Source organism: Eriocheir sinensis, chromosome 19 (genome assembly GCF_024679095.1).
Source record: "Eriocheir sinensis breed Jianghai 21 chromosome 19, ASM2467909v1, whole genome shotgun sequence".
NCBI classification, from domain to species: domain Eukaryota; kingdom Metazoa; phylum Arthropoda; class Malacostraca; order Decapoda; family Varunidae; genus Eriocheir; species Eriocheir sinensis.
Genome location: NC_066527.1, coordinates 12078129 through 12095501, shown reverse-complemented (window position 1 = coordinate 12095501; position 17373 = coordinate 12078129). Strand labels below are relative to the sequence as shown.

Here is a 17373-nt window from a genome sequence, read left to right as displayed (position 1 = left end):
CGGTCCAACTCTTCCTTAAAATCATGATTTTTTTTCTCACAAACCACCTCCTCCTCCAGTCCAATACACAGCACAATGCTTCGGTTTGGGAAGCTAAAGTTTTTCACATCTCGCCTATACATGGTCACCCTTAACTTCTTTCCATGTCCTCTCGTTTCTCTCTCGTTCCACACACACAGGTCCTCTCTGTCCAAATGCTCCACTCCGCTCGCAACCCTGTACACCACTATCATGTCTCTTTCTCTTCTTCTCTCCAGAGTTGTGAGCCCCATGCTATTGAGTCTCTCCTCAAAAGTCCGATCTCTAAGTTCCGGTACCATTTAGTTGCCACTCTGCGCTCTTTCCGGCTTTCTTATGTTCTTCTCTTCATGAGGAGACCAGACCACTGCTGCATACTCCAACCTTGGCCTTATCATTGTAACTATTATTTTCTTCATCATCTCGTCTAAATACACAAATGCCGTCCTTATGATCCTCAGCAAATTCATAGTTAGTCTCGTTATCCTGTTGATGTGTTTGTCCGGTGACATGTTCTCTGAGACAGTCACTCCCAAATCTTTTTCTTCCACTCCTCGGCATATTATCGCACTTCCCATCTTATAGTCATATTCACATCTTCTTCCACTCCTACCAAACTCAATTTTTTTTACATTTCCCAAGGTTGAACTCCATCTGCCATGTACCACTACACTCCCATATTTTATCCAGGTCCCTCTGCAATGCCTCACAGTCCTTCACATCATTCACTCGTCTCAATAGCTTTGCATCATCTGCAAACAAACTCACATAGCTGGTCACTCCGTCCATCGTATTATTTATATAAACAGCAAACATTATTGGCGCCAGCCCCGAACCTTGTGGGACCCCACTCATCACAGGGCACCAGTTGGAAACCTTGTCTCTGATTATCATCCTCATTTCCCTTTTAGTTAGGAAGTGTGTGTGTTTGTGTTTTCTGCTGCCTCAACACTGGCATCACATTCGGCCTTTGATGAGCTTACATGGAGATTATTTTTATTGTTATTATTATTATTATTATTATTATTATTATTATTATTATTATTATTATTATTATTATTATTATTATTATTATTATTATTATTATTATTATTATTATTATTATTATTATTATTATTATTATTATTATTATTATTATTACTTTTATTATTATTATTATTGTTATTATTGAGATCCATTAGAGGGGATCAAGGAAAAAAACATTTGATATAGAGTCAGAGTCCCATCGGTGAGCAGACACGAATACGACAAATAAAAGAGAAAATGACAGTAAAGCAAGAAGAAAAATTGAAAGGGGTAAGAATAATAATGATTGAAAGGGGTTACAAAATCAAAGTGGCCTCTCTCTCTCTCTCTCTCTCTCTCTCTCTCTCTCTCTCTCTCTCTCTCTCTCTCTCTCTCTCTCTCTCTCTCTCTCTCTCTCTCTCTCTCTCTCTCTCTCTCTCTCTCTCTCTCTCTCTCTCTCTCTCTCTCTCTCTCTCTCTCTCTCTCTCTCTCTCTCTCTCTCTCTCTCTCTCTCTCTCTCTCTCTCTCTCTCTCTCTCTCTCTCTCTCTCTCTCTCTCTCTCTCTCTCTCTCTCTCTCTCTCTCTCTCTCTCTCTCTCTCTCTCTCTCTCTCTCTCTCTCTCTCTCTCTCTCTCTCTCTCTCTCTCTCTCTCTCTCTCTCTCTCTCTCTCTCTCTCTCTCTCTCTCTCTCTCTCTCTCTCTCTCTCTCTCTCTCTCTCTCTCTCTCTCTCTCTCTCTCTCTCTCTCTCTCTCTCTCTCTCTCTCTCTCTCTCTCTCTCTCTCTCTCTCTCTCTCTCTCTCTCTCTCTCTCTCTCTCTCTCTCTCTCTCTCTCTCTCTCTCTCTCTCTCTCTCTCTCTCTCTCTCTCTCTCTCTCTCTCTCTCTCTCTCTCTCTCTCTCTCTCTCTCTCTCTCTCTCTCTCTCTCTCTCTCTCTCTCTCTCTCTCTCTCTCTCTCTCTCTCTCTCTCTCTCTCTCTCTCTCTCTCTCTCTCTCTCTCTCTCTCTCTCTCTCTCTCTCTCTCTCTCTCTCTCTCTCTCTCTCTCTCTCTCTCTCTCTCTCTCTCTCTCTCTCTCTCTCTCTCTCTCTCTCTCTCTCTCTCTCTCTCTCTCTCTCTCTCTCTCTCTCTCTCTCTCTCTCTCTCTCTCTCTCTCTCTCTCTCTCTCTCTCTCTCTCTCTCTCTCTCTCTCTCTCTCTCTCTCTCTCTCTCTCTCTCTCTCTCTCTCTCTCCCCTCACCTCAGAGAGTCGAACCCTACTCTCCTGAGAAGCGGAAGTGAGATCCACGTCGCGATTGTACACCTTGCTGCTTGTTGCCTGTGATTTCTCTGCGTGTGTTTCAGTGTGTTGTTGTGTGTTTTGCGTGTGATTTGGCTTTGTTCTCAGTGTTTCTGCGTGGGTTTCAAGTGTTCCAGAGTGTTTTCGTGTTGTTGTGTTTCCGAGTGTTTTCGCGTGTGATTTAGCTGTTTTCCCAGAGTGTTTCTGCGTGGGTATCAGGTGTGTTGTTGTGTTTCGGTGTTTTTGCAGTGATTTGGGGTGATGAACCTTGTGCTTATGCGTGAGTTACTAAGTGTTTCTCGTGTGTTACGATTGTGTTGTGTTCCCGAGTGTTTTCGCGTGTGATTTGGGTGTTTGTACGTGAGTCTCTGAGTGTTTCTCGTGTGTTGTTTACGAGTGTCTTGCGTTGTGCATGCCGACACCTCACCCTTTGAATTCCCCTGAGAATTCAATCTGCTCCTCCTCACTACACTCTCTTTAAATTCCCTAGAGGATTAACCCTTCCTACCCCCCTTTCCCTCACCTCCTCCTGACCCCCCCCTCCTTTACCTCACCTCTTTCCTAACCCTCCTCTCAATCACCTCACCTCCTTTCGTAATCCCCCTCTTCACTCACCTCACCTCACATATTGACCTGAGCCCCCCTCGCCTACCTCACCTCACATCCTTTTACCCACCCCTTCACCTACCTCACCTCCTTTCGTAATTCCCCACTTCACACACTTCACATCACATATTGACCTGAGCCCCCCGTTTACCTCACCTCACATATTGACTAGGCCCCCCTCGCTTAACTCACCTCACATCCTTTTACCCACCCCTTCACCTACCTCACCTCCTCACCTCTTCCTAACCTTCCTCTCAATCACCTCACCTTTCTTAATCCCCTCTTCACTCTCACCTCACCTCCCTTCCTACTCCTCCTCTCACTCACCTTACCTCCTTTCCTAAACCCCCTCTCACTCACCTCACCTCCTTTCCTAATCCCCTTCACTCTGTTTTTATCTCTTTCATTTCAGACAATCATTAATCACTTTCAGCTAAGATGGCGCCTAAGAATTGCAATACTTGTAACGGTAGCTTCCCAGCTCACTTTTTTACAGGGCGTTCTGTTGTCTGTCGACTGTGTCTCACCAGGCAGTATCTCGAGACAAGACTGCAGGAGCAAGAAGAGAAGATGGAAGCAGGTCAGAATAAAATAATAGAGCTTTCTCGCATTGTTGCCTCCTTGCAGGAATTCATCCAGGCTAACGTTGCCGTGGTGCCAAACCCTTCTCCAACTGCTCCCTTGCCCTCAGCGGTACCGTCGACACCAGCGGACAACACCACGCAGCGGGAGGGTGGTAGTGGCACCGCCCATGATGGCTTCACCGTCGTCAATGGAGGAGCCAAACCAGCCAGACAAGCAATTTATCCTGTTCATTGCTTCAACAGGTTTGCCATTCTGGAAGAGGAGGATGAGCAGGAGAGCACCTTCCTGGTGGGTGACTCCATGATTCGCCAGCAGGTCGTTGAGTTCTGCGGCAGAGTTCCTCGTCGAAGACGGAACTATTGCTATCCTGGCGCTGGGATCGACGATATAACTGCTGCTCTTGAGATCTCCCCCCAGGCTACTAATGATTCAATGTTTGTTATTCACACAGGTACGAACGACGTCACCACGATCTGGTCTGAGGAACTCCTGAACAAGTACCGTAGGCTCATCCAGCAGTATAAGTTTAAATCCCCTAACATTTTTATTTCAGGAGTTCTACCACGGACGTGGGCGGAGAGCAACTTCTTCAGTAAGGCCTTCAGCCTAAACAACCGCTTACAGACTCTTTGCAGAGAGCTTGACGTGGAGTTCTTCAACGCCTGGGACAATTTCTATGGACAAAGTGAGCTCTTCCACAGGGACGGAATACACCTGTCTCCCATCGGGGCAGCCAGATTCGGAAGGCTCCTCAACGACGCACTACGTGACACCCGGTCAAAAAACGACCCTCAGCCACGTCCCTCCACCCTGCCCGTGTAAATAGACGCCATGCATCGCAACAAACCCGTAACCGTGATCCCGCAAGTACCATCACCTCTATTACCAAGCCTCTAGATAACTTAAAAATCCTTAGTTTCAATGCACGTAGCCTAAGAAACAAATTTGATGAACTGAGATGTCTTGCTCTAACAGAAAATTTTGACATAATTGCTATAACCGAAACATTTATCGACACCACAAATATTGATTTAAGTTCCGAATACAACACAGATGGCTACAGACTCTTCAACAAAGATCGTGTTAACCGTAGAGGTGGTGGCGTCGCCCTTTATGTCAAAAGCTATTTGCAACCCATTGACAAAACACAAAGAGACAGCAACGTTGAACATTTGTGCGTGCGAGTAAACATTGCAAAAGTCAATTTAAATATATCTGTCACCTACAGGCCTCCTGGGCAATCACTCGATGACGACCTTGAAATGTACAGCGTTTTAAGGCAGTCACTTAATAACAACGACTCACTGATATTAGGAGACTTTAACCTCCCCATATCGACTGGGCGACACTGTCAGGTACAGAAGGTGAGTCACATAGAATGATCGAATTTCTAGAAGAAAATTATCTAAGCCAAATGGTTTCTGAACCAACTCGACAAAATAACATACTCGACCTTGTTATAACGACCCAAGATAACCTAGTCAGTAATGTCACGGTAGGAGAACACCTCGGTTCTTGCGATCATAAATTAGTGCGCGTCGACATTAGAGCTCAAACATCAGTGACTGAAAATAAAGTAAAGGTGCTCAATTTCAAAAGAGCTAAATTCGTAGAAATCCGACAAAAACTAACAGAAATACAACTATCAGATGACGGCAATGTAGAGGAAGCCTGGCTAAGCTTTAAAAATCACTTACTCACTCAGCAGAACACATTCGTCCCCTTGTGCGAGAAGCGAATTAACACTAATAAAAGCCCACCTTGGTTTAATAGCGAAATTAAACACTCAGTCAAGGAGAGAAAATTGTATTACAGGTTAAAGAAAGAGTAAAGCACACCCGAAAACGTTAGACTTTATGACGATGCCAGGCGACGAGTAAAAAGATTAGTATGTCAGGCAAAGCGTAGATATGAAGAAAGTATTGCAGCCAACTGTGAAAATAATCCGAAATCTTTCTTCAGTTACATAAACAACAGAAAGGCGATCAGAAGTGGAATTGGACCTTTAACAAACAGCGACGGTGCACTAGTGACTGACAGCCAACACATTGCAAACCTCTTAAACAGTTACTTTTCCTCGGTGTTTAATACTAACAGTCTTCCTCCTACTACCACCAACACCAGTACTAATGTAAATCTCGAGCATGCATTGCCTAATTTTGAAATAACAACCGATGAAGTCCTTAAAGCTCTCCATTCACTTAAAACAAATAAAAGTCCCGGACCCGATAAAGTATATCCTATACTGCTTAAGAAACAAAGAGCGAAATAGTCTCTTCCCTCACAACCGTATTCAATATGTCCTTGCGACAAGGCATCGTTCCATCGGATTGGAAAAAGGCTAACGTGACACCGATTTTTAAGAAAGGAGACAAAAAAATACCAAGTAACTACCGACCCATTAGTCTAACTTCAATTGTTGGCAAGCTACTTGAGAGCATAATTAGAGACAAAATGGTGAGTTACCTCGAAAGCCACTCATTAATTGGGGATTCACAACATGGCTTCCGTAACAAAAGATCCTGCCTATCAAACCTATTGACCTTTTATAACGACCTCTCCTCAGTTTATGACGTAGCCAAATCATTGGACGTAGCCTATCTTGATTTCCAGAAAGCGTTTGATAAAGTCCCATATCATAAATTACTTTATAAATTAAAGCAAATAGGTATTGACGGTTAAGTAAACCAATGGATCGCGAATTGGTTGAGCAACAGACAAAAAAGAGTGGTGATTGACGGACTTAACTCAGAGTGGGCGCCGGTCACTAGTGGCGTCCCTCAGGGCTCGGTTTTTGGCCCAGCGCTCTTCATTATTTACATCAACGACGTGGATGTTGGACTCAATAATCGCATTAGTAAATTTGCAGATGACACAAAGATTGGTAACTCGGTTCTCACTGACGAAGACAGGCAAAGCCTCCAAGAGGATTTGCACAAAATTTCAGCTTGGTCGGATAGATGGGAGATGCCCTTTAACGTAGACAAGTGCCAGATCCTTCAAGTTGGAACAAGAAATAAGAAGTTCGATTACGAAATGCGCGGCGTTAAACTCTCAAGCGTTCAATGCGTTAAGGACCTGGGGGTTAAAATCGCGTCAAACCTCAAATTCTCACATCGATGCAGCAAATAAAGCGAACAGAATGTTGGGCTTCATTAAAATAAACTTTTTATTCAAGAATAAAGATGTAATACTTCCGCTCTACGATAGTTTAGTCAGACCCCACTTGGAATATGCCGTACAGTTTTGGTCTCCTCACCATGCAAAGGACATTGCTAAATTAGGTGTTCAGCGTCGGGCAACAAAAATTATCCCTTCCTTGCGCAACAAATCCTACGAAAAAAGGCTTTCCACATTTAACATGTCCTCTCTTGAGAAACGTCGCCTCCGAGGAAAACTGATCGAATGTTTTAAAATACTTAATGGTTTCACGAATGTAGACAGATCAACATTGTTTATGATCGATGACACTTTGCGAACGAGGAACAATGGCATAAAACTCAAAAATAGACAAGTAAATTCAGACTGCACCAAATTTTTCTTCACCAACGTTGTAGTGCGAGAATGGAATAAGCTCCCACCGTCAGTGGTCCAGTGTAACACGATTGATTCCTTTAAAAACAAGCTCGACCGTCACTTCCTTGAACTTAATATTAACTAAAGTAGAAAAGCAACGTTTTTGAGCCATCTGATTAGTGTAGATTCACTTAGGTTTAAGGACAGACCACCTAGTCTGGACCATGGGGTCTGTGTGGTCTGATTTTCTGTAATTCTCTCTCTCTCTCTCTCTCTCTCTCTCTCTCTCTCTCTCTCTCTCTCTCTCTCTCTCTCTCTCTCTCTCTCTCTCTCTCTCTCTCTCTCTCTCTCTCTCTCTCTCTCTCTCTCTCTCTCTCTCTCTCTCTCTCTCTCTCTCTCTCTCTCTCTCTCACACACACACACACACACACACGCACACACAGGAGGGGCAAAATTTTCCGTGGATCATAAGTCAAATCACGATTTCCGCTGGCGTGGTTCTCATTTCCGCGGTTTTCTGACGTGTCCACAATCTTCCAAAGCTACGGTAGATCTCACCGTAGGACGACGGTATTACTCACCATCATCAGCAGCAGCAATAACAAGAAACAAATGAAAACCACGCTAGCGGAAATTGTGGTTTGACTGAAGATCCACAGAAAATATACCTAATGTAATAGCCCCAAGCAGGTATCGAGGTTTGTCGCCCATGCTGTGCCTCCTGTTCCTGTACACGCCCCGTGCTGCTCCCTCTACTCCCTGCACTTCTTTCTATGTTGTGGTGGCCGCTCTCCTTCTCTTCCCTCCACCTCTGATATCTGCTGGCGCGGGCTGAAGGTGCTGTAGCTGCCTGGTGTTGTACTGTACTCAAGGCCCAGTTCGAGTAATTGTCAGGCCAGCAGCTCCACACTCCACCTTGCCGCTCCAGGCGTCTATATGTATACTCACTCTACTGAATCACCTTTTTAGGCCCCTTTCACACTTGCGGGCGAGGCCCGCGTCCACGCTTTTAACGCGGACGCGGGTCTTCCCGCGTATCCTTTCAGACGGCGCGAGTGAAAACTGGCCGCCACCCTCATGAAAGTGGAAGGAGGCAGAAAGACAGGAAAATGTAATGAAAGCCAGGGAAAGCAAGGTCATCTGGAGGAAAGGAGAGACAAAAAATAGAGCTGGAGGAGGAAGGGAGATAAAGGAATAAAATTAATAAAATAAAAGACCAATAATTAAGATAGATGGCAGAGTAAAAAGAGAACATGGGAGGAGAGAAGGGAGAGGGAAGATTAAGTAAATACGAGGGAGAAGAGCATCAAAATTCTTTCTATAAATAAAGTTAAAAATAAAGTGAAACCGGCTGTCAGGTTAGATGAACCAAAATAACACTGCATCACATGATTGGTATATACATGTTTATTGGATTTGGTCTTCCCTTGCAATACAAAAATATATACGCACTCTGTCACCACAGACTTGCCCTTTGCGGCCAGAAAACACAGCAGGCGATACATCAACCCATAATCCTATACACAGACATTACAATCAGCAGTCTATGTTAATTATATAAATACGCAACGTTATTTATATCACCCTCATAATTATTGTTCATCTTAGAGTTAGTAACTACTGCAGGCAAGGCAAATTAATCTAAACATTTATTTGCTGTACCTGGTTTTGATTCACTGAAGCACTTGCCACCTCTGCATTTCTCACCACATGATAACTGTTGCTCATCTTAAAAGTAGTAAGCACATTAGAGTCATCTAAACATGTGTCGCCGTTGGGAAAGTTTGAAAAAACACACCTGCCCATCCTGAGACAAAATACTGAAACAGAATGACTAGGAAACGGGCGTGAGGCGAAACTGTCTAGTCCGTACAAAGCTAACAGGGTTTCCACTTAAAGCTAATGATAGTATAATAATTACTGAGACAATATTGAAACAAGCTGACTAGGAAGGAGGCGGGAGACGAAACAGTCGAGTCTATAGAAAACCAAATGAAGAGTGGCGGCCAACTGTTTCTTTACTGAGACAAAATACTGAAACAGGTTTACTAGGAAACAGACGAGAGATGAAACTGGCGAGTCCATAGTTAGCAAAGTGAAGAGTGGCAGCCAACTGTTTACTGCGAAAAATACTGAAAGACGGTGACTAGGAATCGGGCAAGAGTCGAAACTGGCGTAGTGTGTTGGTGGTGGTTGGTGAAAAATGAAGAGAGGTCACTGCGAATGAAGAACCGACAGACTGAGGCAAAGTTTTGTTTCCAGCGGTTGGAGGTCATGTATTGGTATCTGTGGCTAGTTTGGCTCTAATTCCAGTTTTGGGACGAGAGTTAGGCTAGTTAGAAGTGCTGGATTTTCACAGCTAATTAAACCGATAACAGCGATGGGCTAAATATGTGGCTTTACCGTGTACCAGCGATGGGCCAGATTTTTACCATGATTTAACCCCCCCAAATAGATGATGCACAAACTGGTCACAAATGCATTGGTACTATATATTATGAAATGGTTTGCGTGAGTGATGATTTTTTCTCATTAATTCGCTTAGAGGGTCCTTTAAGATACATGTTCCCCGCAGCTACCGGGTTAAATCGACGCATTACAAACTCAGTCGTAAAAAGGGACAAAAAAAACAAAAAAACAACAACCCAGTCCAATTAACCACTCCTTGAAAAGCGAGTCAGAATCACAAACCAGCGACATTGTTGTTCAGACAGACTAATATCATGTTTAAAAAATCATTCGAATGTCGTAGTGCCAGTATACTAAAGGGGCAAATTTTCCGTGGATCTTCAGTCAAACCACGATTTCCGCTGGCGTGGTTCTCCTATTTCCGTGGTTTTCTGACTTGTCCGCGATCTTCCAAAGCTACGGTCGATTTCACCGAAGGACGACGGTATTACTCACCATCATCATCAGCAGCAATAACAAGAAACAAATGAGAACCACGCTAGCGGAAATCGTGGTTTGACTGAAGATTCACGGAAAATTTGCCCAGTGTAATAGTCCCTTAACGTATCAGACGGGACCCTTCCAATAGCTTTCTGCCCGGAGATGTAGCTACCTTTGTGACGGATATTGGCTGGGAAAGGTTGATACGTTACGTAATGTTTGAAGGCTGCCTCGTTGCAAAAAATGATATATAAAAAAAATGCAAAAACGACTAACTGAAAACTTGGAAATGCAACTAATGTATCTATAATTGTGTGTAATGTGGGTGCTGCAGGTGCTGGCTGGGAAAGGTCAATGAGTTTGGTATTTGAGGTGCAGTCGAAAGTTACGTCGCGTCATTACAATATTAATCAACTGAAAACATAAGTGACGATACGAGTTTGTGATAAAAATAAATAAAAAGTCAACAATTTTGCCGAATACTACGCATGTTGACGTCGGTATTGCAGGGAAGACTAACAGGTTAATGATAGCTTATGACTAAAAAGACAGAAAACTCACTGATTATCGCGTGTGTTGGTAATTGTGTGTTGCAGGGGTCTATCAGGCAAACTAGCGGACAAACATTCGTGATAACTAAGGCAGGATAAGAGGCAATAATCAGCAATGAGGTAGACGTATCACCAAGAACTCGAGCTAAATAAATAATGGAAGTGCATGTAAGAAAGTGTTTGAAAGTTAATACGTAGGCCGCTGAATCAGGAGGAGTGAGGGAAAAAATATATATACTTTACATGGGAGTTAAAGGAAGACGAGCATAACACAGACAAAAAATAATGAAGTAGATAAGACATAAAAAAAACGAGGTAAAAATATATATTCTTTAGATGGGAGCTAAAGGAAGACGAACAAAACATAGATACAAAAATAATGAAGTAGATAAGACAGGAAAAGGAACGGAATAAAAAAGAAGCAGGGGGAATGAGGTGAAAATATACATACTTTAGATAGAAGTCAAAGGAAGACGAACAGAACATAGATACAAAAAAAAGATGAAATAGATTAGACAGAAAAAGGAATAGAATAGAAAAGGAAAAAAAAAAACGTAAATTGTTAAATGATAAAAAAAAAGAAATGCAGGAAACTGATGAGAAATAAACCGAAATAAAAAAGAAACTAACAAATATTAAATACATAGAGAATAAAGAAATATGATAAACTGGGAAATATAGAGAATCAGTATATATATAAAAAGAAAAAGAAATCGATATAATACGTAAATTAACAACATTATAAGGCTTGCACTAACTCTCTCTCTCTCTCTCTCTCTCTCTCTCTCTCTCTCTCTCTCTCTCTCTCTCTCTCTCACTATATATATTTAAGCATTGTACTCATAAATGTTTGCCCCTCATCGTATCTGAGCAGCAGTATGGCAGTTTATTTATTTATTTTTATATAGTTTGTACGCACCACTCCCATAAGGTTACGTCTGTGCATCACCAGTTTGTACGCATTTTTCCTACCAGTGCTTATCAGGGGAACATAATCTCCGCTGGAAGAATGAGGTAATGTATGAAAATTAACTACTGTCAAAATAATGAATGTATGTCAATGTTTTTTTTAAAGTAGGAGGAGGAGGAGGAGTAGGAGGAGTAGAAGGAGGAGTGGTGGTGTTGGTAATAATAGTAGTAGATGAAGTAGTAGTAGTAGTAGTAGTAGTGATGGTAGTAGTGGTAGTAGTAGTAGTAGTAGTAGTAGTAGTAGTAGTAGTAGTAGTAGTAGTAGTAGTAATATCTTGAAAGAAATAAGCTGACAGTCGTAAACTAAAATAAACAAAATATAAATAAACATTCCATTTTCCACCTCATTCTTATTTTCAGGAGTATTATTTCCCCCGATATGAACACTAACTGAAATAACACGCGTGCAAACTGACAAACAAACTCTTAACAACCCAACTATACGAACGGCAACCCCTCGATAACTTAATCTCCTACAGCTGGAAATGGACGGGGAGGGTCTTGTCGCGGTCCCTGGCCCAAGACTGGTCCGAGGAAGGCGCGCTCTGATAACGCGGTGACACGACTATCCATCCCGGAGGCCGTGCGGTTGTGGTGGTGGTGGTGTTGGTGGTGATGGTGGCGTACATATCACTCGCTTGGATTGACGTGTCGTACATTTGGGACATTCTGCCGTACATTGCTGCTGATACTTGTTGATGTTGTTGTTGTTGTTGTTGTTGTTGTTGTTGTTGTTGTTGTTGTTGTTGTTGTTGTTGTCGGGATTCTTGTTCTCTTTGTGTTTGTTCTTCTTGGTGTTCTCGTACTCTCCGTTGTTGCTGTTCTTGTTCTTGTTGCTCTTGTTCTTGTACGTGCTGTTCTTGGTGTTGTTGATGGCGTTGATGTTCTCGCTGTACTTGTTGCTGCTCTTGTTCTTGTTGTATTTGTTGTTGTTGCTGTTCTCGTACTCGCCGTTGTTGTTGTTCTTGTTCTTGTTGCTCTTGTTCTTGTTCGTGGTGGTGTTGGTCTTCGTGTTGCTGTTCGTTGACTTGTGCTGCGTGAGTACTGTTGTTGAGAGAGAGAGTCGCCTCGGTAAGGAAGATGATGGGTGAGGCTTGTATATCCGTAACAGGGAGCGATTTTGATGCACCTCCTAAACCCTGGATGGAAGTGCGTGGCTTTGATGAGTCTACGATGGGTCTGAAGTCACATTTACACTCAGTAACTGGAGGCGAAGGCAACTCGGTCGGGAAGTGCAGAACGGACCGTCCCAGCGTAGTGTTGGGTATCGGCGGCGTGGTGGACAGTCTCACTCTCTGGTTCGGTCCCGGTGACGCAATGACCAGTGTCGCATCTTGGGTCACTTCCTTGTCTTCATCGTCTATGTTTTGGAGGAAGAAAGCCGCCAGTTTGTCGAGGGCGTTCGGGTGGACTTGAGAGTCATCCGAAGTCTTGGCCACGTTTAGGATTTCGAACAAGTCCTCGTTGCTCTCCCTGCCGTTCGAATCTTCCTGTATTAATGTGCCGTTTTTCGTTGTCCTGACCGTCTTGAGTTGCTCTTTGGCGGTGGGTCTGTTGGTGCTGGAATCACTACCTATCAATAACACTGCTGAATCCCCCGCAGAGATCGCTATTGGTGTTGTAGCTGCAGGTGATGCTTCATTCGGTGCTTCATTCGCTGTCTCAGAGGCTTCGGTTGAGTGTGAGTCGTGTGAACCAGCAGCTGGAGTCACGAGGGCTTGCGGAGGCAGTGTGTGTCTTGTGGTGAGCCTCTGCAGACTGAGTGTGGCGAGTGACTCAATTTCTTCCTCCTTGACTCCTTGGTGTGACTCAGGACGTGTGCTGGTGGGCTGTGGAGGAGGAGGAGGAGGAGGGGGAGGAGGAAGAGGAGGAGGAAAAGTGGTGGTGGTGGTGGTGGTGGTGGTGATGGAGGAGGTTGGAGGTGTTAGGCCAAACCGTAGTCGTTGCAGGTCGTCTCTGAATCCACCCTCAACTGGAAAAGTGGACGGAAGGTGAGTGAGTGGGAAGGAGGAGGGGAAGGGGGAGAGGGAGAAGGAGGGGGAAGGGGGGGTAAAAGGAAGGTTAGGGAAAGGGGGAGGAGTTAGTGGGAAAGGAAAAGAGGAAAAATGAGAAGGGTTAAAATTATCATTATTATTATTATTACTATTATTATTGTTATCATTATTATTATTATTATTATGATTATTATTATTATTATCATCATCATCAATACTTTTATCATTATGTGCTAACGGTGACCCTCGAGGGGGGAGTTTGGGGTCATTTCTCCCCCTTGAACGACCTCCAGCTAGTCTGAAAGGGGAGCGTCTTGGGGAGAGGGTCGTGGGGGAGGGGAGGGGGTCATAGTCACCTACCAGGGGGTCGTGGTAAGGGGGAAGCTGGGGGAGGGGGGAGGAGAGGTTCAAAATCTGAGGGTCAACATCTTCTAGGCGTGGGAGAGGGGGAGGGGGAGGGGGCGGGGGTGTGTGGTCGTGGTGGTGGTGGTCGTCAGGGTCGTAGGAAGGGGGAGGAGGACAGTTATAGTCGTGAGGGCAAGGGTCATGGTGATGGTGGTGGTGGAGGTGATAGTGGTGGTGATGGTGGTGGTGGGGGTGAAGGGGGTCGTGAGGGTGGTAGTCGTCCTTGTCCTGGTAGTCACGGTCGTAGCTCTTTTGGGTCGTCGCCTTAAGGTCAAAGAAGGGGTGGTAGTCGTCATCATACTTGTAGGGAGGGTCGTGGGGGGCCTTGTACTCATCCGCGTGGTCGTCGTGGTGGGGGTGGTCGTTTTTGTAGCTTCCATGGTCGTCCTTTCCATACTTGTGGTCGTGGTGATGGTAGTGGTCATCTTTGCTTCGATAGTCGTCCTCATATCCGTGGTCGTCGCTGTGGTGGTCGTAAGGGTGGTGGGGGTCGTCCTTCCCATATTTGTCGTGGTGGTGGTGGTGGTGGGGGTCGTCGTAACCTCCATAGTCGTCTTTAACATGCTTGTGGTGGTGGTGGGGGTCGTCATAACCTCCATAGTCGTCTTTTTCATGCTTGTGGTCGTGGTGGTGGTGGGGGTCGTCGTAACCTCCGTAGTCGTCTTTAACATGCTTGTGGTCGTAGTGGTGGTGGTGCGGGTCGTCGTAACCTCCATAGTCGTCTTTTTCATGCTTGTGGTCATGGGGATGAGGGTCTTTGTAGCTCCCGTGGTCGTCTTTCCCATACTTGTGGTCGTGGGGGTGAGGGTCTTTGTAGCTCCCGTGGTCGTCTTTCCCGTACTTGTGGTCGTGGGGGTGAGGGTCTTTGTAGCTCCCATGGTCGTGGGGGTGAGGGTCTTTGTAGCTCCCGTGGTCGTCTTTCCCATATTTGTGGTCGTGGGGGTGGTGCGGGTCTTTGTAGCTCCCGTGGTCGTGGGGGTGAGGGTCTTTGTAGCTCCCGTGGTCGTCTTTCCCATACTCGTGGTCGTGGTGGGGAGGGTAATGGTCGTCATAAGCATAGTGCTTCCCATCTGAGTACCTGTGGTGATGATGGTGGCTGTGGTGGTGGTCGTCGTGGTCGTGGTGGTGGTCATAGTCGTCGTGGCCATACTTTGATGACTCGTACTTTGCCTTCACGAACCCGTAGTGCGGAGGGTCGTCGTAGAGTCGTTCCCGGTCCACTGTGAGCTTCCCAAGGTTTTCCACGGACGACTCGAACGACCTTGACCCCTTCCTGTACTCCTTCTTCACCCTGACAATCGGCTCCTTGTAAACAGGTGTCAAATCCACGTAAGGGGGTGCTCCGTATCCTACCACGCTATCCACATGGTACCCAAACCCATGTGGATGAGGTGGAGGCGGAGGCGCATGGTACGAATCTAGGTGGTGCACGTCAACTTGGTGGTACGCCTGCACGGGTGGAGGTGGGTGGTACAGTGGTGGAGGTGGTGGTCCGTGGTGGTGCTTGGGTAGAGGCAGGGGTGGTGGTGGTGGAGGCGGGTGGAAGTCCTTAACAAAAACATCCTCCCTAAAGAAATGAGGTTTGTGGTAGCTAGGCTCATGTGGATCGGAGGCGTGGTAGTATTTCGTATCCACCTCAATACTGTGTTTGTACTTATGTGGAGGTGGAGGAGGTGGAGGAGGAGGGTGGTATGGGGTGACATGATGGTAAGCTGGAGGAGGAGGAGGAGGTGGAGAAGGATGACTATATTTCGGTGGAGGTGGAAGTGGAGGAAGAGTTGGGTTGGGGTGATATTTAGGAAGTGGAGGAGGAGGAGGAGGTGGAGGGTAGTGGATGAACGGGTCTCCATCGTTGTTTGTCTGCACGATGGTCACGTAGATTGGTGCTGAGATGGACTCCTCCACATGTAGATCCTCCTCTTCGTCCTCCACTTCTCTCTTCTCCACTCCCTCCGCCGCGCGCACCCTCCCCGCCCTCCCCACCACCAGCACCCCGTCACCCCCGCCGTCAGCCTCCTCCAGCGATGCCAACACGAGATCTGCGGGAAAGAAGAAAAAGTTAATAGATAGCAAGGACAGATGTATCCATAGAGGTACACAGAATGGTCATGTTTCCAATCAGCACCCGTTTCCAGATCACGTGATTTTTTCTCAACTTTAATCCATATTTTATACCACATTTACTATTTTACATGAAGAAAAAATAGCCCCATAGCTGAATTTAGGACCTATTTTATCCATACAGACAAAATTTGAAATGAATATATTGACCGGAAACATGTCCATTGGTGGAGTCGACACGGCCCGCTAATCCCATTCATTGAGGTGAAGCCGACGAACTGTCAAATTTACGGCCAAAAGATGGGGGTGGGCGAGTCTGACCTGACCTGACCTGACATCCGGCCGTAAAAATGACAGCTCGGGCGGATTCACTTAATTGGGTTGATGTCGACTCCACCAATTCTACCTCCATGAGAGTAGCTGATGAGTTTCTTACCAGCTGAATATAAATACTAATGGTCTGCAACGTTTGTGATTTACGAGAATGAATGAGAAATGAAGAAGAGGGAGAGGAAGGAAAGAGAGAGAGATGGAAGGCAGGAAAGAGAGGGCGGATTCACTTAACTGGGCTGATGTCGACTCCACCAATTATACCTCCATGGATATATCGCGGTTTACATACTCTTTTATACGTAAACACAAACGCCAATAGTCAAACACCTTGGTAAATAGTCCGAAACATGAAACACAATGGACGGAGAGGAGACGTATGACAGATGACGAGGGCGAGGGTGCGACTGAGAGGAGAAGGAGGAGGAGGAGGAGGAGGAGGAGGAGGAGGAGGAGGAGGAGGATGCGGGGGTAAAACGAAGAAAGAGAAATAGCAAGACAAAGCACAGGGCGAGACGAGAGAAGGGAAGGAGGCGAAGGAGGAGAAGTAGGAGAAGGAAAAGAAAGAGACGAGTGATGTGGAAGGGCTGCGAAAGAGTCGGGAAGGGAGGATCCGTTCCAGCGAATCTCAAAAAGCGTCTCTTCAACCTCGTATCAGCATTCTTCCGTTCTTTACAGTGACGTCAGCGCCAATGCATCAGTCAAGGCGTTTAGGGTTAATACTGGATTGCGAAAAACATCAATAATCAACGGTTTCAACAATAACTAATGGAATATTGTTATTTGTGTGAGTACGACAGTTATCCAGGTTATCGTACTCAGCACTTTGTACTTTCCGTTTTCTGACCCATAACTATTAAAAAAAAAGAAATAGCAGTTTTAACAGTGACTAATTGAATATCGTCATCTGTGTGGGTAGGACAGTTTAGGAGCTGAAACCGATCAATGCAGACCTTTCGTGTTTCGTATCCCTGAGTTTGAGGGTCGTCTTTTGAAACATTTCGTCGCCCAAGTTAACATATTTGACAAGGCGTTCGTAGGAGCTGTAGGCCTTTCCAGGGGTAGTTTTATGACCCTGGTGGTAGTTTGACCCTTCCTCTGTGCCATGAACCTTAAAAAACACTCATGAAAACCAGATTGATCCCCACTTTGACCTTTAGAAATAGTTGATG

The 17373-nt window shown here is 45.3% G+C and overlaps 1 protein-coding gene across 1 annotated transcript in view; it reads right to left on the bottom strand.

Moving 5' to 3' along the window:
- Window positions 1-11633: 11633 nt before the first annotated feature.
- LOC127000972 (uncharacterized) overlaps window positions 11634-17373 on the bottom strand; it is a 44046-nt gene continuing 38306 nt past the window's right edge. Inside the window, exons 2-3 of the mRNA XM_050865147.1 lie at window positions 14112-15849; window positions 11634-13383 (exon numbers count right to left, since the gene is read on the bottom strand). Coding sequence (XP_050721104.1) covers window positions 13380-13383; window positions 14112-15849 — 1742 coding nt within the window. The 3' untranslated portion in view covers window positions 11634-13379. The remainder of the gene's footprint in view (window positions 13384-14111; window positions 15850-17373) is intronic.